Source organism: Mercenaria mercenaria, chromosome 8 (genome assembly GCF_021730395.1).
Source record: "Mercenaria mercenaria strain notata chromosome 8, MADL_Memer_1, whole genome shotgun sequence".
NCBI lineage: Eukaryota > Metazoa > Mollusca > Bivalvia > Venerida > Veneridae > Mercenaria > Mercenaria mercenaria.
This window is the reverse complement of record NC_069368.1, coordinates 37,328,299-37,351,296: the sequence shown is the minus strand read 5'-3', so window position 1 is coordinate 37,351,296 and position 22,998 is coordinate 37,328,299. Positions and strand designations below refer to the sequence as shown.

General features: G+C 36.3%; 2 protein-coding genes across 4 annotated transcripts in view; one reads left to right on the top strand and one right to left on the bottom strand.

The window, feature by feature from the left end:
- Positions 1-9,820, top strand: part of LOC123566569 (beta-1,4-galactosyltransferase 2-like) — a 42,989-nt gene extending 33,169 nt beyond the window's left edge. The window contains exons 7-9 of one of the 2 annotated variants that reach the window (XM_045360797.2): positions 6,891-6,995; positions 8,401-8,543; positions 9,173-9,820. In XM_045360797.2, the coding sequence (XP_045216732.2) occupies positions 6,891-6,995; positions 8,401-8,543; positions 9,173-9,249 (325 nt within the window). In that variant the 3' untranslated portion in view covers positions 9,250-9,820. The remainder of the gene's footprint in view (positions 1-6,890; positions 6,996-8,400; positions 8,544-9,172) is intronic. The other variant, XM_045360798.2, reaches the window with a different exon arrangement.
- Positions 9,821-13,315: 3,495 nt separating this feature from the next.
- The window catches only part of LOC123566570 (regulator of G-protein signaling 9-binding protein B-like), an 80,187-nt gene continuing 70,504 nt past the window's right edge, over positions 13,316-22,998 (bottom strand). For both annotated transcript variants that reach the window (XM_045360799.2, XM_045360800.2), the window contains one exon: positions 13,316-19,324. In XM_045360799.2, the coding sequence (XP_045216734.1) occupies positions 19,220-19,324 (105 nt within the window). In that variant the 3' untranslated portion in view covers positions 13,316-19,219. The remainder of the gene's footprint in view (positions 19,325-22,998) is intronic.

Here is a 22,998-nt window from a genome sequence, read left to right as displayed (position 1 = left end):
GTAGAACCACGTTGTCATATCAATCTGTTTGTCCGTCCCATCCCATCATTTCACGCAAGAGAACTGGTACAGTTCTAGATATATGACAATGGAAGGAAATGAAGTGAAAAAAATAACCCAAACCGCGTGTTCATAAAAAAAAAACAACATTATTTTGACAATATTTTAGGTCTACTGAAAGGTAATTTTAGGTCTACTGAAAGGTATTGAATGTAACTTGATACAAACATATAATGTCACAGAAATGACTCCGTCTTTAACGATTCCTGTCTTTTTTTAATAAAGTGTCACAAATTTTTTATTAATTAAGACAAGAAGTTTGAGTCCTGCTTCAAATTGATACTAATATAGATAACAGAGAGACGTGATGAAGAATAAAAGAACCATAACTCCTTGAATGATTAAAAAGTATTCCCCACTTTGGCTCCACTGTGATACAAGTTGATTGCAAAGAGAAAGTGAATGACACATATACTGTGGATTACAAAATGATATCCATTTCTGTCAATCATACGGAAGGAAATTTAATGAAACTTGTTTCAATGATCTATAGTAAAAAAGGAAATACACTCAAGGATTTTAAAAACGCCCCATCTATGCATTTGGAAAAACTGATCCAAGAACATTTTCGTAATACATATTAGTATTTATCAAATATGCGTTAATGAATAAAACTATTTTGGTGGTAATTTGTCTGTGCTGAACGAAGCCTTACTACCGCTCATAAAGCTCACATTTGGGTAAGTTTTATTCGGATACATAGAGATTCGAGGGTCGTCGCCGGACGCGAATATCAAATATCTATGGAAACGTATATCGTACATCCTGGTTAGATGTTTATGTGGTTTAGTCAAGATTCTGTAGGACGACATGACGACAAAAGAACTCAATTTGTCGTCTAAAACTAAGACGACATGTATTAAAGAACTTGCCAAGATGTTAAAAATTACGTCTACTTGTCGTATTAATCATTAAGTGGGCTTAAATTTATTAAAAGAAATTAAGAATTTTACGAATATGTGTCACATATCTTAAAACTATTCACTTTCTCTAAAGTCCTATATTTCTTCAGCTGTTTGCATGTTAGAAACACATACTATTTGTCAAAATACAATATTCACATTTTTGCTCAAGAGGCCTTGTTTCATTCACATGATATCTACATGTGAAGTGAAAGTAAAACTCCCAGAATTCTGGCGCAAAACTTGGCTCATTGCAGTTTACTGATGTTAGCTTCTAACATAATGTAATGTTGCATGTAACATTTTCAAGGACATGAGATGTAAATTATAAAATTATTTTCAAATTATTTACTAAAACAATAATTTCTTTTCGTGAATTAAAGCCCGATCGGGCAATAAAACCTTGATGGGCCTCTAAGCCCGACCTGGCAATGTTACAAGGCTGTTTAATGTATACAGCAGTGCAGTGAGTCAGTCTTACAATGTTGTTGATCAAATTGTAGGGATCACTGACTGGCGTAAATCTGTTGGGGGCTATGTATTGCCATGCAGTATTCCAGTAACTTGTTTTTAGTGTCAGTAGGTCAAAGATCAAGGTTGTTGAGGTATGAAAATTGAAAATCATTTCCATACATGATGCAGTAACTTGAGAATCATCTGAAAAGGTCTACTGTAGAACATTTAAACATAATAGATGCGTCAGTCTCATTCATCGTGAAACCTCCTAGGCCTCAGCTGGACATCCCGACCAACTTCCACCGCCCCGGACACATATATTATGAAATTTGAGAAAAAAAGAAATATGGGCAACTTGTAACTGTATTTATTATGGCCTATGGGTAATGATTGTCACTATTTATCGTAAAAATACGGGAACCATCCGGTGGTCTGAGCTTCAGTCTATAATTCCAGATTGTGAACCATCTCGCGGCAGCAATAAACCACCATACGTAAGGGAATAAAATTCCAGAGTCCGATCGAATATGACACGCATTGCCTAATTAAGTACTGTTCCATCCAGATGAGTGGAAATGAATAAATTGATCAGTGAAAGTAAGGTATAACGGTACTAAAACACAAGTCATGCAAATTTAACAACTTTTAAACATTTTTTTCAAGGCATGTTCTCCAATTTTTAGTCGGTCTCTGCGGTCCGACGAAAAAGCAACCTCCGTCGGGGACGTCCGTCGGTCAGGCCGTTGGTCAGACGAAGTCTGGATTTGACTGAAGTCTTGGTCTGTATATGATCTCTGTTCATATTAAAGTCAGTGCACTAATACTCATACAATATATAGAGGGGTGGGGGACATATAATTTTGCCTCAAAAAATCTTTACACTTTCTATTACCTAAAGCATACATATATATTAATTAAAAAATAAATTACACTTTAATAAGTTCAGTCATTTATGTAAAAAGTATATGGTACACCCGGATGATATGTTTATGTAGGAGTATTTATGTCGGCGTATTGTGAAATAACGCGGTATGTCGGGATTTATTAAGATGTATTGTCTACATAATTAATACAGCTTTACCAATAAATTTTATCCGACATATCTACATAAAGTAATCTTTTCGACATAAGTTATTTAGACTGTGCCATGGTTTGTGGCTTCAATGACTGAACTTATTAAAGTGTAATTTATTTTTTAATTAATATATATGTATGCTTTAGGCAATAGAAATTGAAAAGATTTTTGGGGCAAAATTTTATGTCACCCCTCTACCTCCCCTGCATATATTGTATGAGTATTGGTGCACTGACATTAATATGAACAAGGATCATCTACAGACCAAGACTTCAGTCAAATCCGAACCGTCGGACCGACGGATGCACCTGACGGAGGTTGCTTTTTCGTCGGACCGAAATGACCGACTAAAAATTGGAGAACATGCCTTGAAAAAATGTTCAAAAAGTTGTCAAATTTGCATGTGTTTGAGTTCCGTTATACTTTACTTTCACTGATCAATTTAATCATTTTTACTAATCTAGTTGTAACAGTACTTAATTAGGCAATGCGTGTCATATTCGGTCACATTCTGGAATTCTATTCCCTTACGTATGGTGGTACATTTTTGCCGCGAGATGGCTCACAATCTGGAATTATAGACGGAAGTTCAGACCACCGGATGGTTCTCGTATTCTTATGACAATTAGTGACAATCATTACCCATAAGCCATAATAAATACAGTTACAAGTTGCCCATGTTTCATTTTTCTGAAATTTCATAACATCTGTGTCGGTCCGGTAGAAGTTGGTGGGGATGTCCAGCTGAAGCCTGAGACTGATGCATCTATTAAGTTTGAATGTTCTATAGTAGTTACTGCATCATGTATGGAAATGATTTTCAATTTTCAGACCTCAACGACCTTGACTTTTGACCTACTGACACTAAAAACAAGTTATTGGAATACTGCATGGCAATACATAGTCCCCAACAGATTTACGCCAGTCAGCGATCCGTACGATTTGATTAACAACAATTGTTAGACTGACATGCAAAATTGTCCCACTGCTGTAGACAGTAAACAGCCTGATAACATTGTCCGATCTGGCTTAGAGGCCCAATCAAGGTTTTATTGCCCGATCGGGCTTAAATTAATGATAAGAAATTACTGTTTTAGTTAATAATTTGAAAACAATTTTATTGTTTACTTCTTAAGTCCTGGAAAACATTATATGCAACATTACATTATGTTAGAAGCTGACAGCAAACTGCGATGAGCCAATTTTTGCGCCAGAATTCTGGGATTTTCACTTTCACTTCATTTGTATATACCATGTGAATGAAACAAAGCCTCTTGAGCAAAAATGTGAATTTTTGTATTTTGATAAATAGTGTGTTTCTCACATACAACAGCTGAAGAAATTTAGGACTTTTAAAGAAATTCAGTGAATATTTTGAAGATATGACACATATTCGTAAAATTCTGAATTTCTATTAATAAATCTAAGCCCACTCAATAATTAATACGACAAGTAGACATAATTTTTAACATCATGACAAGTTCTTTATTGCTTTTCGTCTTATTTTTAGACGACAAGTTGAGTTCTTTTTTAACGTCATGACCAGATTTTCACAACTTGTAGTCTTATTTTTTGACGAGTTGCTGAGTTATATGTCGTCATGTCGTCCTACAGAATCTCGACTAAACCATATAAACATCTCACCAGGATGTACCATATACGTTTCCATAGTCATTGAGGCAACAAACCATGGCGCAGTATAATTTACTAATGTCGAAAAGATTACTTGATGTAGATATGTCGGATAAAATTTAGTAGTAAAGCTGTATTAATTATGTAGACAATACATCTTAATAAATCCCGACATACCGTGTTATTTCACACTACGTCGACATAAATACTCCTACATAAACATATCATCTGGGTGTACCATATACGTTTCCATAAATATCCGTTTATGTCGTTACATCGCTAAAAGATATAGAGAATAATAGGTTAGTGCCGTAGATGAGAAAGTTTATCTGGCGAGGTGGAGGAGCTTATCGGGTGAGCCAAAGGCGAACCTGATAACGTCCGGAGCCGAGCCAGATAAACTTTCTCCATCTTAGGCACTAACCTATTATTCTATTTATCTTGTCATTACTTCATTTTCCGATATTTGGCAATTTATTTTACAAAAAAAAGTGTGCGACAACCGCTTTAATGACGTCATATTCGTAATGACGTCACTTATATAATGACGTGATTACCGGCAAAATCGCAATAACTTCTTCGTTTTTGAATAAAAACTCATTATTTGACCACTCATTTTCTTAGTTCGGACATTTCAAACACAATGATGATGGTTTCATTGCAAAATTTCTTATGACAACAATATCGATCATAAGGTCACATGATCAACTGACCGTATATCACTGGTCACATGATCAACTGACGGTATATCAAAAAAGATATACGGCACCCTGATATCGGGTCGGAAATACTGCAAGTGACAGGATAAAAATAAATCGACCAGTCTGTAAAACGATGAAAGGATAGATTAATTTTTACCTTGCAATACGCCAACGTAAGTGACGTTAACGTAATATAAATCGTTTGTGTGGTGGTAATTTCGGTGACTCTCCCATACCGATATAACTGCTGGTGTTTGATAATTTCGCTTTATAGCGTTTCAGTCAAAGATTTTGAGAAACGTCTACTTTTGCAATATTGATTTTAAAGAATAAATGTTTTATTCAATTAAGTCAGGAAAGTTTGATTAAAAATGTCGTTCACGAGTTTGTATTCGACTACAACCTATTTTTCATAAATACATGCACATGCGACGTTGGTCACACTTCAAGTATCATAAAAACACCCTATCGGATCACAGACACTTGGAGGTAAAGTCCCCCTTGCCAGATATCAGCCAATATTTCTAGTCTTTTAAAACACACTGAGCGCATATCTCAAACACTGAAGAATATGTTTTGTTTCAAATTCTGCATGTTTTAAAGATTACCATTTACCATCAATGCAATAAAAGTTTTGAGTATTGATAGTAAATGGGAGTGTTTTTTTTAAACATGTTGAAATTGTAACAGAAGTTGTTGTATGATCGAGACATGTACTCAGTTTGTTTTAAAAGGAAAAATATATTGTCTGAAGGTTGGCAGAGGCGAATTGGGATGGGGGAGGGGTGCTGACCCACAAGTGTCTGTGTATCGGATGAGATATAATGTATAAGGGAAGATAAAGATACTTGAATAAATGTTGCAAGAATGAAATAATTGTCATATATGGATGAGCGTTTTTAAAGTCCTTGTATATGTAGTGTCTGCCTGGTATAAAGATGTACTTAATTTTTTTGTATTTTTCACATTTGTGAGAGTATTTATAACGACAGAGGGTACGAATCACCTTTAGTTTGCGTAATCTTCATTTATTTAAGTTATATGAACACATTTGTTTATCATTTTATATTCCTAAACTATTAGGTACAAACATTTAAATATCCAAAAGTTTTTATTGAAGTAATTCTGATATGCCCAGGTGCATGATAAGATATGGCCTTTATTAGTTCAGTTCTTAACGCTTACCATGCTGGACACGATTGATTCTGCCTTTGCGACCAGTGTAGATAATGATCAGCCTGCACATCCATGCAGTCTGATCATGATCTGCACTATCTGCCATTCAGTCAGTATCTTTTTGGTAAGTACCCCTTTTAACAGTTAATAGTACTGTCAAAACTGAAAGCTGGACAAGTTCAATATGGAAATTTAGCAGGGTAAGGGTTAAAGGGGAATATGCAACATTTGACAACATTTCGTATAAGATAGAACTAGGTGAAACTTTAACGCTAACGAAAACAGTATCAAAATCGGACTACATACCAAAAAGATATAATCATTTGAATACCATCTATGTACTCATATGGCAGCCATTTTGGGCACAGTGTCATCGCCATTATTTCCTTATATGGGCATTACCATATATGGAAAATCAGTAAATAACAACTAAGAGAAACATTATTTTGTGGGCCATTATATAATATGAGCCTTAGCATGTGTGTAAAAGTGTATACATTAAGTTTAAACTCCATGTTTATTTGTATTTAACATAATTTTGTCATAAATACAATGTTTGGTAATGCCCATATAAGGAAGGGACGATGACTTCATTTAGCTCAAAAATGCTGCCGTTTAATTTATTGATACCATTTAAATTGTCATATCTTTTTTGTTTGTAGTTCGATTTTCATATTTTTTCTGCATCAGTTTATAGTGTTCATTGAATTCTTTTTAAACATATACATTGTCAATTGTTGAATATTCCCTTTTAAGAAGACTTTTGAAGGCGTGTTATGTCCACGATGGCTGAAAATGTAGATGTCAGTACATATTTTACTACATTGTGCATGTAGTTCGAACGCATGCCTTAGTGGACTGAAATAATTACAAACCTCTGATTTTCAGGATATTTTTCACGGAGCAGCATTTCTCTCGTCCACGTCAGCAAGTTGGTGGTTACGTTGCAATAGAACATGGAAAAGACTCATCGAACCCTCAAAATCCAAACAGGTATTTTACGACGACGGAAAGTTTAGTCGCATGAACGTTCGTCAGCCAATGTTTGCCTGCACGGTGTATTATATTTTACCGTGTCTGGGTTCAGTATAGTTACTTGATTCTTTTGTTAGGTCTCGGTATCAATTTTTTTGGACTTCAGCTGATTAAATACACTGACCAATGACGTAAATTTAGCAGTGTGTTAAAGACACACACTGTTCTGAATATCTATTAATTAGCGATATAATATCAGACATTAAATGATATGAAATACCAGATTGGCATAAAACATACCTCTCTGATTCGACGTTTTGAAAAACGTTGAAATCTCCTTCTATGGAACCCTTGCGTCTCTTTAATTTTCTTTTAGAGTCCATTTTGAAAATTAAACAAAATATTCTCAGCTCATATCTGAATCTGTGCTATACAAAACTCTGTATTTTTTTCTAGTAAAAGATAAAACAGCTTCTGATCTTTTGCAGTTATTACAATTAGATCTCAGATACTGAACTGTTTAGAGCGCACAGGGAAGGCAATGGGTGTGAGACAGCGGTCACTTAGCCCGTTTCCTCCTTTCAAACGGGTAAAAGGACAGAATTTGCTATTATGCGTGGTTTTCCCGAAACCTTGCAGAAAATTAATGTATGCCATGCTGTTCTGGTGAACATTTAATGTCTGAAGCACATGCAGAAAATATTACTCTTCCAACTACTTGTCCTGAAACCGAAATTGTCATTCAAACGTCGTGTTTATGTCAGCAGTCAGCCATTCCGACTCAAATATGTTTTCCTCTTTTTAAATCCAACATTCAATACAAATTTGCAATTGAATCACGAGCAGTTCTATGCTGGTTTAAAACGCCTATCATAAATATTTAAAAACTGACCAGCCATGCATACTGTTCTGTGCCTCTACAACTTCCCTGTAATTTCCGGTGACCTTGGCTCGTTTACTCAAGCTTATACAGATATTTACTAAGTACCTGATTTTAGCCTTAAGTGTTTTCTTTCTTTCTTTTTTTGTTTGGGTTGGGGGAGGGGCGCAAATTTGCAAGTGGTGAATAGTCAGGAAATAGTCATCCAGTCATTTGTATCGTGTCTCCTCTAGAAACATGAACTACCATTTTTGTTTTAATCGAGTGGGTCAGGGGTTAAAACTAGATTTGTTGACTAAAACAAGCATGGGTTGAATACTTATTTTTATGTTACATTTAGTAACATAGTGCCAGCGTTCAGCCAGTAAGAATTGGTAAAGTTCTATTCGCAATATTATTGTGTATATTTATGATTTAGGTCACCAGCTTAATGTAAATGCAACTGAGTAATTAAAAAAAGCGTAATGTGGATTTAAGACGATATTATCTGCGATTGTACAAGATGAAGATTATTTATGCATTGCTGATTTGTATCTTTTAAAGAGCGTCTCTGGTGAAATCTGCAGGGAAAAGAATGAGAAGTGATGGAGTGAAGTCAGTAATGTATAACCGCCTAGCTCTGGAATTCAAACCGCTCTTCACATGGGTATATGTGGCAGCGAAGGAAGCAAAAATAATGGAAGTTAGTTAGCGTTTCTGTCCTCATATATTACATTTGCATATGATGTTTACTTTCTCCATTTTTGGCCAATCTCAAAGATAGGACCATATTCTGGCTTTGATTTTTGCAATTTGTTTCTATGCTTATGATGGATTTTACGTTGTCTACATATACAAACTGAACCGGTATTATTCACTGAAACTGTCAGTGCTAATGCAGGTCATATGCTGTCTGATACCAGGGAGAGACTGGTCTGATCACAGACATGTTTCAAGTTGATCAGAACTGGGTTGACAGAAGAATGCCACCAACTGCATCTTACTGATCAAACAATGAACAGTTTACTGCGAAAGGATTTGATGTCGATGTCAATGTACAGTTTACTACTCTTCCTGGATAGGTATCTAATAAATGGCACCAAGCATATATCATTTATGGAATGAAAGAAAATCATAGAATAATGCATAGCATTTACCAAAAGCTCGAAATAGTAGATACGGGCATTACTGGCATCTTTCATACTTTCCAGTGCATAGATAGGGGACTATGCACTTTGTCATATTTATCTGTGTAAATACGTTTACCAACGTTTTATGAATATTCAGTTGATGAAACAATAACAGTTATTAAACGACATATAAAACTTTATTTCAGAAATACCAAGACTACTTGGATGGATGACTGCTGGATGCAACTTGCAGATACCGTGGCATATTAGTTTTTCTGTCTAAAACTGTCTAAACCTTATTGCAGTTTTATAAACATCGAAATCCCCGAAACCTTTGCAACCTTATTCAGAAGTAATTGTTGGAAAGAACAGTCAAGCGTCCGTGTTGTTTTCGACTTTGCAAAGAGATTTTATTCATTCATTGGAGAACATCATTTAAGTTTACATCTTAAGATAATGTGTTAACAAAACAGAGAAGGCATTTGTTCGCCGAATGCATAATTCCATGTTAAAGGCAACCTTTTGCATATCTTGGGATTGAAGGACCGACTGATGAACCAAGTTCCAAACCCCGAATCGCAACACGACCTTTCAGCTACTGTGATAATGAAAATGTTTGACTTTTACCTTACCTCACGCCGCAAAATATATTTAGTATAATGTCCTTGGTACGTTTTCACTTGAAGAGAGTCTTGTGTTTGTCGCTTGTGTTACCATTTTCTTAATGAGTAGTGTGTAGTTCAATTTATGAACTTTTTGAACAAGAAATAGCGCTACGGTATTTTGCTTTATTTTTCATCATTAAAAAATAACAAATGACATTCATGTGAAGCATATAAAAGTACGAAAGCATACTAATACATTTAGTTATGCTTACCATCCTCTAAATAAGACTTAATATATTTTAGTAGTTTGTCCAGGTATGGTCATTTTTAATTGTATATGCCTACTTTAATACATATTACACCGGCTTGATAACATATTACAGTTCAACTTCAACGGAACATAGATATCTAAATCATACAGAATAAAAACATAACTGGTAAACAGTCTGATCCCATTTTAGAAGTCTCTCATCGTCAAGTAATGATATTAAACGATGGACTTGCAAAAGTTTACGCTATGACCAATTAGTGTGTTTATTGTTTTTAAAACGAGTGCATACTGACTGTATTGTCATGTAACAGGCAAATCAATTCATTAACACACAACTATTTGCCAATTTTTTACTGAATTTCATATACAAACATGTAAGTAATAATGGATTTTGTACGAATCTGTGTAGCACCGTTTAACACATTTATCGGCAGTTGCAGATTTTATTGTCAAAATTAAGAGTTACACATCATCATCAAATGAACGGCACTAGGTTTTGACAAAGCATCTCATTTTACACACTGATAAAATTCATCAATTCCGTAACATTGCTCAGACAGCCCCGCGGAAACATACAAGATATATCTCATAATCTTTCGCATACCTTTATGTCCACACTGAAACGCATATATAAACATATGTTGCGGATTTTGATACGGGTGGTGAATAAAATTCATTAAAATTTTGGAAGTATGTGTATACAATTCAAATTAGGTAATATTCATACTCCCCTCTCGTCCTTCCCATTCTTTTGCAAACCGTGCAAAACTTCAGTCATTGCGTATATTTAGATTATAATATTGATATTATTGCCGAGATATAACAGTATAAGTTTACTCAAGTTCACAAAAAAATCTACGATAAAATTTATAACGATTATAAAACGACAACAAATCAAACAAGTGAATGAAGTATTGCCATGCAATACAAAGTGCCCAATTGAAAGGCACCTAATTGTCTCTACTGCAGTATAACATAATGAACAGGAGAGGCACGTTCCAACGTAAGTCATGTGTTGCAAACAATCACCGATACTTCTATCACGTGACCTCTTTCCACGAACTACGTGTTTTGTGAAAGATAAGTATGTTTTACGGGAGAGACATATTTTATAACGTGATTTGAATTGTTAAGACTACATAGCGTAAACACTACCTTTTATTACCTGTTAAAACTGGAAAGGAAAGTAAAATTTAGCCAGATATATTGATTTCACATTGATGATCAATTGCATACATGCAGAGTCAGTTAAATGTTTGCCACTTAAAATCTTGTCATATTCACTCGTTTAGCATATACATGTACATATTTCATATTGATGCAAACTCTACACGATTGTCTCATCGAAAACTAAAACAGTGTTACTGTTTCTCACTTACTGTGTTACTAAGTATCAACGACGGAGATTAAGAATGTGTATGCATTGAATGCAAGTTATGTGTAGAGACTAGCAATTTTCAGTCATTTACTAAAAGGAATTGCGTTGTATAAAGCGCATATATCTAACAGTAAATAGGGAATATTCATATAGACATAAACGCGTTCTAATAAAATAGTTGTCAAATGTTGCAAATGCAAGGCATTTTCAGATGTGTATGACCTTAGACATTACACATGTTCAATTCATGAGGGTTTGAAAATGTTATGTGAATTTTGTAGCAAACACTTCAACAACAGAATTAACCTGCGAAATATGTTTTAACTATAAATGTGAAATATGTGAACAACAGTTTTATGAAAAGCTTTGTTATTTAAGGCACAAAGACAAACATCTATATTCCAGATAGTATGCGTGCAATACATATAGTAAAAGTTTCGGTTTTAAGACAAGTTTTAAAACGCTCTTTGAAGCATTGTACGGAAAAATAAAGCATTGAAGTAAGACACATGCGAAGAATATTAAACTGCTCTAAATGCCCATACCAAGTGTCCGCATCTGTATTTAAAACCTTGTTTATTCGGATAACTTAGCCCCCGTTGCTTAGTTTAGACTCGGCAAGTTAGAGTTTGAGTTTTGAAATAAATATTTGTTTGCATCGGCTACACATTTATGCTTCGAATTCTTATATAACCTGACACTGCGTTTTCGAACTTTTATATAACCTGACACTGCGTTTTTCTCTCCTTTGCCTGTTTAACCTGGAATTTTCAAAGAATATGGATGGATGTTTTGGACAGGAAAAATACCCTTTTGGCTTTTGTCTTCCAAGTGTGACCTTGACCTTTCAGCTAAGGGTCCAGGTTTTGCGCATAACAAGTTGTCCCATCCAGGGGAATATTTGTGCCAACTGATATTTAAATCCTGTTTTGCATGACAAAGTTATAGACCGGACAGGAAAAAATCCTATTGACATTTGATCTCCAAGTGTGTCTTTGAACTTTAAGCTAGGGTTCTGGGTGTTGCACATGACACGTCGTCTCATCATGGGGAACATTTATGCCAAGTAATATTAAAATCCCTTCATGGACGGCAGAGTTATGGACCGGACAGAAAAAAAGCACTGTTGACCTTTGATCTCCAATTGTGACATTGACCTTTGAGCCAGGGGTCCGGGTTTTGCGCATGACATGTCGTCTCCTCATGGGGAACATTTGTGCCAAGAATATTAAAATCCCTTATGAATGACAGAGTTATGGACCGGACACGAAATTACGGCCGGAATGACGGGATGACGGACGGACGGAAAAGCGCATTCCTATAGTCCCCGAAACTGATTTTCAACCAGTAGGGGACTAATAACCCCTGACTTTGCCTTCTTAGCCTGCGGTATTTGTACATTAATTGCCGCTAATATTTGTATGCTTTTATGTGAAAAAAAGTATATATTCAAATTTAGAATCAGTACAAAACATCAACAACAACTGTATGGGACTTGTGAATGCTAGCATTTTTATGCCCCCGAAGGGAGGCATATAGTTTTTGAACCGTCTGTCAGTCTGTCAGTCTGTCGGTCTGTCCGCAATTTTCGTGTCCAGTCCATATCTTTGTCATCGATGGATGGATTTTCAAATAACTTGGCATGAATGTGTACCACAGTAAGACGACGTGTCGCGCGCAAGACCCAGGTCCGTAGCTCAAAGGTCAAGGTCACACTTAGACGTTAAAGGATAGTGCATTGATGGGCGTGTCCGGTCCATATCTTTGTCATCCATGGATGGATTTTCAAATAACTTGGCATGAATGTGTACCACAGTAAGACGACGTGTCGCGCGCAAGACCCAGGGCCGTAGCTCAAAGGTCAAGGTCACACTTAGACGTTAAAGGATAGTGCATTGATGGGCGTGTCCGGTCCATATCTTTGTCATCCATGGATGGATTTTCAAATAACTTGGCATGAATGTGTACCACAGTAAGACGACGTGTCGCGCGCAAGACCCAGCTCCGTAGGTCAAAGGTCCTAAACTCTAACATCGGCCATAACTATTCATTCAAAGTGCCATCGGGGGCATGTGTCATCCTATGGAGACAGCTCTTGTTATCTGTAAGAATTGAGATTACAGTTATAATTCTACGAGACAAATAGTCTTATACAAACTGAGAGTTAGGATAAAACACGTCTAAATCCTCTGACTGAAGAGAATTCGCAACATGTTAAATAGCTAGTAAAGATCAAAATATGAAGAAAATATAACAGAACATCTCTAGGTGACTATCAGATAGTGATTATTTACTAATTTATGTACTATTATGTAAAATCGCTAATACAAAACTTAATCAGATTCAAATGTACTTAGAAATAGACATTTTATACTAGTGTCGATTCAAACGATACAGTAAGGATAAAACCGTCTAAATCTAGATGCTCAACTGATAATCTATGCTTACCTTCACAGGAGCATCAAATTTGTAAAACAATGTGGAATAGTGAGTAATGAATACAACATATTTATATATCCTAGAGAGTAGCGAGTGTGATCCTTGAAGGAGCGCTAGTTGTAAGATATGCAACATACATCCTATGGCGTTGATAAGATGATGAAAAATTAAAAATTTGACCTTCACAAAATTGCACTGATTGTGCCAACATTGATATCAATACAACGACACCGGATTAAATTTTATATATTTTTTAAATATACATATCTATGTCTATTAAATGCGAGCTTACATCAGTAAGTGGCATCAAATAATGTTAAACCGACTTCAGTGTTAGAAAATAATGAAATTTTATATTACATGTACATGTATATCATTATGACATAAAATAAAATGTATGCTATAAGACACTTTCATAGGGCGAAGTATGTAAGAAATATCATGTGCGTGAAATTAGCCAGAGCAGCCAGAGTAGCCAGAGTTCAGCCAGAGTTTAGCCAGAGTAGCTAGAGTTCAGCCAGAGTTTAGCCAGAGTAGCCAGAGTTCAGCCAGAGTAGCCAGAGTTCAGCCAAAGAAGTCATAACTCTGGTTACTCTGGCTGGCCAAAGCAGCCAGAGTTCAGCCAGAGAAGACATAAATGGTTACTCTGGCTGGCCAGAGTAGTCAGAGTTCAGCCAGAACAGCCAGAATTGTGGTTACTCTGGCTGGCCAGAGTAGCAAGAGTTCAGCAAGAGTAGTCAGAACTCTGGTTAGTTACTCTGGCTGGCCAGAGCAGTCAGAGTTTAGTAAGAGTAGCCAAAGTTCATCCAGTATCCAGAATTTAACCAGGGTAGGCAGAGTTTCTAGATTTTTAACATGTTCTGGCTACTCTGGTCAGCCAAAGTAGCCACAGTAGCCCGATTCACCAGGATATCATTTGTTAGTCGTATCTACCCTTCGTGGGAGGCAGACTACTTTGTAAAATTACAACTTATATAAAAAGAAAACATACCTAAGCTTTACTAGTATTTACAATGTATATAAACAAACAGCCTTTGCATATACTCTTTTATTTTTATTTCATTTTTTTTTTGAAAGTGTCATTTTCTGATTCGTTTTACTCTTAACTTTGTTCGAAAATCAGGCCGTCTTACAGTTTCTTTGTTGTTGTTGTTGTTGTTGTTATTTTATTTGATATTTTAGGCTTGTTTTAAAGATTTTCAATCTACCAGAAATAAAAAGACCTGTTCGCTTTAATCTTTGTGAATTTCAGCGCCTTCATATACCACACACACAACACACAACAGGTCTAACTTTTTATTTACATTATAATTATATACAACGATTAGTGCAACCTAATCATGTATAATATGATTTTTATGAAAAAGGGTCATACATTTTAAAAATGGCTCTAGTTTACATGTTTGTCTGTATTTTCTCTGGCTGTTCTGGCCAGCCAGAGTAACCAGAACCCGTGCGCATTTCAGTTATTCCTGGTTACTCTGGCCAGCCAGAGTAGCCAGACTATGTAAAAATTATGAAACAGGCTGTCCTGGTCAGCCACAGTAACCAGAGTTCTGATTACTCTGGCTACTCTGGCAACAGGTTTTACTGTATTTTCTTTGGCTATTTCTGATTAGCAGGGTAGCTAGTACCAATGGCCATCTCGGAAATTCTGGCTGAGCAAATGAAATCATGGTCACTCTGACTACTCTGGCTGACCAGAGTAGCTAGAACATATTAAAATCCTAGAACGTCTGACTACTCTGGCTGCTGTCTGAAAAATAAGACAATTTTTGAAGTCCGTTTTATGAATCATTTGATACATATAAAACACTAAAAAATCAAACCTGAGAGAACCAAAAGGGTCATTTCGCAATAGGTATTACAGTATTTTCTCTGGCTATTCGGACTAGCCTGGGTAGCTAGAACCAATGGACATCTCGGAAATTCTGGCTGTTCTGAATAGCCAAAGTAACCAGAGCAACTGGCATCCTGGTTACTCGGCTACTCTGGCCGGCTAGAGTAACCAGGTTTCTGGCTACTCTGGCTGAACTCTGGCTACTCTGGCTAAACTCTGGCTGAACTCTGGCCAGCCATAGTGACCACAGTTCTGGCTACTCTGGCTACTCTAAATAGCCACTTGAAAATAGTTATTAACTTGAAATTCAGTTTTAAACATGCTATTTAGATAGAAATGACATATGAGTCGCGCCATGAGAAAACCAACATAGTGGATTTGAGACCAGAATGGATCCAGACCAGCCTGCGCGTCAGAATCCATGCTGTTCGCTAACAGATTCTCCAAATCCAATACGCTTTAAAAGCGAACAACATGGATCCTGACCAGATTGCGCGGATGCGCAGCCTGTTCTGGATCCATGCTGGTCGCAAAGCCACTATGTTTGTTTTCTCATGGCACGGCTCAATTATTAAATGAACATGGGACCTGGTTACTCTAGCTACTCTGGCTGACCAGAGTTGCAAAAACATGTTAAAATCCTACAAACTCTGGCTACTCTGGCCAGCCAAAGTAACCAGAGCAAATGAAATCCTGGTGACTCGAGCTACTCCGGATACTCTGGCTGACCAGAGTAGTCAGAACATATTAAAATCCTAGAAACTCTTGCTACTATGGCTGAACTTTGGCTGAACTCTGGCTACTCTGGTTTTAACTGTGGCTACTCTGGCCAGCCAGCCAGAGTAACAAGAGTTCATGGTACTCTGGCTATTCTAAATAGCCACTTGAAAATATTAATTAACTTGAAATTCAGTTTAAGCATGCTATTTAGATAGAAATAACATATTAAATTTCATAATCAAATTCAGCTTAGACGGAAAATGTTTTGTGAACTAGGTTACTCTGGCTGCTCTTAAAATCCTAGAAACTCTGGCTACTCTGGCCAGCCAGACTAACCAAAGCAGATAAAATCCAGGCGACTCGGGCTATTCTGGATACTATGGCTGACCAGAGTAGCCAGAACATTTTAACTTCCTAGATACTCTGGCTTTTCTTGCTGAACAGAGTTCTGGCTACTCTGGCTGAACTCTGGCTACTCTGGCCAGCCAGAGTAACCAGAATTATGACTTCTATGGCTGAACTCTGGCTGACCTCTGGCTACTCTGGCCAGCCAGAGTAACCAGAGTTATGATTTCTCTGGCTGAACTCTGGCTACTCTGGCCAGCCAAAGTAACCAGAGTTATGACTTCTCTGGCTGAACTCTGGCTACTCTGGCTAAACTCTGGCTGAACTCTGGCTACTCTGGCTGCTCTGGCTAATTTCACGCACATAAAAAAATCGTTTAGTTTGTTACGGGTCATCAAGTTCACAACTTGCGTTAAAGAATCATGAAAGACTAGACTGCCTGTCCCACCTTGTTGGATAGTGTAAATGAACATCGCATGGACAGAAAGTTAGCCGGTGACGAAAGTCGTCCTCGCTGCTGCTCAAGGCTCTCGTGATCGATGTATAGAGCGCATATAAAACGCATATATATATCGCTCGATTACCGGACACGTACAGGGCAATTAACGGTGTTTTAACGGACATTACCGTACGAGTAACGGACCAGTACCGCGGGTTTAACCAAAGTGCAACGCATGAGAAACTGATGAAACGTTCTCTGCCAGAATATATACATTAGAGAAAGTGTGTGTGTGTGTGTGTGTGTGTGTGTGTGTGTGTGTGTGTGTGTTGTGTGTTGTGCGTGCGTGCGTGCTTTGTTTGCTTTACATAGCAATATTTACATGTACACAACTATTATAGGCTAAATTTAAATCTAAAGCGCGATCATTCGTTTCTGAATTGGCAATCACGGAATCATGACAAATTCAATAATGGCGAAAATATTATACTGTAAACGCATTATGTAAAGTGAAGCTATTAGCTTATTGGTTCTTCATTTAAACAAGCAACTAGCATATTGAATATTCGTAGACGGACTTCGCGCTTTTTAAATAATATAAACAATGCAGATCTTTTATGAAACAGTAATATTTTGCGGGAGATGTTAAATGACACATTGATTAAAAAAACAAGGTCTTATTTTGTGATAATGTTTAAAGCATCTCATGAGCATGCTTTATGAAAATTTTCTGAAGTTTCTCATTTCTTTCTTCGGTTTATAATACATGTTTGAAATACAAACATATCTAGATATTAACAATTTTGACGTGATGATAAATTTAAGATAACAAATTCTGAAAATTATTCTTTGCTTACATATTAAGAGTTAAATATAAACATTTACTATCGACTTCAATGGAAAACAAGGATGGCAATTTTCAAAGTTAAAAGGGTAGGTGAAAACATAAACTCACAAATTCTAAATCTACATCATCATTCAGAGGAAATATTTAAACACCTTTTGCCACTGAAGCAAAACCGATATCTTAAACCGTTTAAAAGATATAATAAATAAATTGAATTTGTCCTTCTTTATTTAATGTGTCAAAAACCCGATAATATCGATTATCGGAAATATTGACAGTTGTATCAAATCTTTACATTACCTTTGAAAAATCTATTCGTTAAAATTGTCTCGGTACAACTATAACACTTGAATGCGTTTAAACAACGACCAGCACCATTTTAACATTATATCAGATTTAGGTAAACAAATTTAATCTAAAGTATGATACAGCATTTATGTTTTTAAACAAATTGATTTCAAGACATTACCCCTAGATGGTAGGCTCGGCGTCCGGTTACCGGATGGCTAGAACGCAGGCAAGGCGTCTGGTTACCGGATGGCTAAAACGTAGGCTAGACATCAGATTATCGGATGGCTAAAACGCAGGCAAGACGTCCGGTTACCGGATAGCTAAACGTAGGCTAAACGTCAGGTCATAGGACGTCTCAACACTTCCAATTAATCCCCAGAACTGCGGCCTCAGTTTGGTAAGTCGACCGCCGTTTAACGTCCGTTATCTGTTCCTTGTCGGTAATTGTCGGCTGAACATGCGTTCAGGTTCACCGGACATCAACGGACGCGAACTGGACAAGAACAGGACAAGGAACGTACGAGTTCCAAACAAAAAGCATGCCAGCGTAAAGCTACCGTACATTCAGCGGGTGCCTTTGTCTGGTGGAATCCATTCCAAGTTTTGTGCATGCTCAAACTTTCCACCGGACTGACGGATATTCACTTAAGAAGGAGCGCGTTCGTCGAATGAGAAACGGACAAGAAACACAGCAGACGGAGACGGACGTTCGTCAGATGTCCGTTAACATTATTCGGTAATGCTCGAGATGTAAAAAGGCGTGAATCGTTATCAGATAAAACAAAATCAGCTGCCAGTTGCAGTGTGAGCCCATGTCGGTGCTAATCGCGACATAATTTTTATCCGTTATCCATCTATGCACCAATTAACGCTGATATTCTTTCCAAAAATTAGGTCTTACATTTAAAATACAAAATTAAACTGATGACATAATAATTGCATCATATCATGGCTTACTATACTTACACAGAACACAAATGAAATACGTCTGTCACGAGTTATACATACATGTGCGCTAAAGCGCAAGCATGTTCATAGTTACACACATACACATAAATTGTTGTCCTGAGTACAGAAGTTAATCTAGTAATCCCATGAGTATCCCTACGATGCCACCAACTATTATCAACATAATTGTTACTATCACTATAGAAACGCATCGGATTTTACGATTGTCAGGGTCCTGAAATAAAAGAATAGTTTTTTTAAACATATATAATCGCTAATTTCGCTCAAATATACACCTTATTTATATAATTATACCATTTCAGCTGAAGAAATGCATTAAAAAGACAGCGATCAATACTTTCTCAAGTACTATGGAAAAGCTTCACCCATCAGACTCTCTCAGGTGGGCTAAAACTACGACACACCACACATTTTGGGGCTTTACGCCGCCAAGACAATGAAAATGTAGTTATATGCGTAATTCTTTAAGAGTCAAATCATATACAGAATGCATAAAGGTTAAATACGAAGTACTAAACATTGGCATAAGTTTAGCAGTGTGACAAGTAAAGTCGTCGTATTGGCGTACTGCCGTATCGGCGCCCTGCCAATACGACGACTCGACATGTACAAGAGAAATTACGATAAACAAAGGTCGCAAGCTCTACAGATTGATTTGTTTGTCGACTTTTCATATTGTCGGGTAAGAAAATATCGTTCCGGCACACTTCATTTTGTCGACTGTTGTGTTGTCGTGTATTCGTGCCGCCTTTTCAAAAGTTTTGACTATTGTTTATCAAATGAAGGTGAAGAAAAGTGTTCTTTACATGGTTTCTTCAGGAATTTTTGTGAAATGTGTTGCCTGAATTGAGAAATTAAGAGACAACGTTACAAGGTTATACGGTTACAGTACCCCACCCACCCGTTTTTGCACGTACAGACAATTTCAGAAAGTTTTATTAGTTTGTTATCGTGTACAATATCCAATGCAGCAGGTAATAAGCATAATCAATTAACTGTTTTGAATATAAAAGCTCATAGATAAATTGAAATTATCAAGATGGCGCAAAGAGGCGCAGCAAGGAGAGAATCAGTGAACATTGCCTTGGATGAAAAACTTATGAAAACATATTATACCGCTGTATTTAAAACCTATCTTAAACTCTAAGAAAGGAAATAATCATATAATAATATTCTTGTTAAAAACAGAGACATTCCTACTTGTCATATGATAAATGGATTAATATTTTTGAAATTCATAATTCAGAATGGAAAGTAATTCATGGCTGGGTTTTTGAAATTAGTAATGATCCTTACTTACAATGGCTGCAAACAAGAATTTTAGGAATACACGTTCTGTTGTATAAAATGAAGATATTCCGACACAATTATGTTCTTTTAGAATAGAAAAAGTGGAAACTTCACAGGTCGCTCAACACGACAAAAACGAAAATATTGCAGGCTCGGTTTAATTGAGCATGTTCATGGACGGTAGTGGAAACCTTGCTTCTTTTGTTCTGGGAGTGTACCCCTATACAATCTTCACTTGGAGATGTAACGAATATAATTAAACGCTTTGATGTAAAATTTACGTAGATAATAGATCTTTTATTTTAGGATATACGAAAAAACATCAAGAAACTTTTAACTTTTTGAGTCTAGAAATAAAAAGATGCATATTTTTGTGTAAAAGAAAAGAAATAATTCCATCGCTGCAAGGGTTAAGAAACAGCCTTAAGTTTGACTCTTCAGTTAATAGTGAAACAGATAGCTGAGAAAAATAAAGCTCACTGGTCACTTATACAAAAGCTAATTCGTGAATAGTTGTCAGTGTATAAATATAATTATATAAATACCATTATAATGAATTGCGTTTCTGTACGTGAATATGGCTGTTTTGTCTTTTTTTATATATTAGTAGTTTATTTTTTGTACTATGTGTTGAGGTCTCAGACCATAAACATAATTAAATAACTATCTTCCCTGAACATTGACATTGCAGAATCTGTTTTCTTATGTTTTTATATTTTACATTTAACTCATTTGTATATGTGTATTTGTACGGTTAGCATGGGATGGTTCCCCGACCCACGTCTAACCATGTGACGGGGAGAATAAAAGGGGTTACCTATTGGGGCCTCAAACGAGAAAAAAAAACAAACAAAAAATCTGGACAGATTTATTTGGCGAGTTTTCTTGTTGACGTCTTTCGGAAGACAAACGTACACCAATAACACATACGTATATTCTAACTATGTACAAGATTTATAAAATTTGGAAAGCTTAAAGCTCATGATACTGGCTGCTAGATGTCTTTTTATTAAGTTGCGCATGCGATTTTATTATTCATATCTCCCGTTGAGTGATACAATATTTTCGCATTGATTAAAAAAGTTCATTGTTGTGCGCATGTTTACAGGAAGACCCGAGAGAGAATGTCGCTCTGTCGTGCTGTCACAACAATACGACAGCTTGGCAGATTTTACAGGAAATAACGACAAATAAAGGTCGCTAACTCGACACATGTTTTTGTCAAGTTTTCATGTCTGTGGATATAAAAATTCGTCATGAACACATTTATTTCTTTAAGCTGTCTTATTGTTCTGTCTTCGCCACTGTCAGCTTGACAGCACGACAGGACGACTATTTCTGTGTTTGTCGAGCTGAAAGGCTGTCAAATTGTCGACACTTCGCCCTGCCACCTCGACAGTTTGACATGGCAGAAATGATTGTAAACTCTGTAATGCATCATTGTAACAATCTGATATCTTTTATTTTTGAGATTTGTTCTTGCTCGTATCTATATATATATTACTTTTATCATAGATGAATTACTAATTCTATAAATATTTCATTGCCCAGAAACTTATTAAACAAAATAATGAAACTGAATGGTTAATCTCTTATATTTCGTATGTTTATTTCCCACGAGGATCCTGATTCTTAAGATGTTGAGAGTGATAGCATTATCAAAGTCGGTAGAAAGTAAAAAAATGTCGCTTATCGGAATTCATATCTTGCAATTCAAATGCTTCATATAAGACATTTAATTATTCATTAATTTTAAATCATTTTTCATAAATAATTGCTATTAACTATCTCTAAGGAAACGTAAAAGATGTTACAATATTCCTTCAAACTTATGATGAAAATACTGCAGAATAAAACGTAATTACAACGCAATGATATGCAAAATATTGATGGTAACGTAAGTCCCTTTTTAGACAACTTCCTTGAGTTTGTTAAGTCCCCTTGGGAGAGGTCGGGGTATATAGATTTGTCTTTGTTCGTCAGTCTGTCTATTCGTCGTACGCCAACTTTTATGCCGCACGCTGCTCTAAAACTATACAGGAGTGTTCATCATGAAGGTCACCTATGCAAAAAAAAATAAGTAACAGTGGCCACTCGATGACTTAATTCCCGATGAAGGGCATTTTTTGTGATAGAAAAGGAGCCGTCTAGACACAAATAATCAATGAGAAGTGACCATTACTAAACTGTACAGCATATTTCCCCTCTTTATATTTCCCCATTTTTTTCTGCTTAACAATTCCACTGGGGCCAAGTAGTGTCAGTGTTCGTTCTGATCTGTGGTACCTTTTTTTGAAAGTTAGCAGTTCAATTTCCGATTGGATATTGTTTTGTATTTATGAACAAGTAACAGGGCCAGTTACCTCAGTACTACAATCTGAGAATAATGTCAATGGTCTACTTTTGGGTTGTTGTATTGGAAAGATTGCCTGTAGATAGTTTATAGGAAAACCAAAAGCCGGCTTACAAATGGACGCAATAACGTCATGTGAAATTTTGCACATGAAGTCATGTTTTCATCCAGTAAAACCGTGCTTTTGTCTTTTACTAAGTATCAATATTAGCTGCTTATACCGTGTTCGTGTAGAATCATCAAAC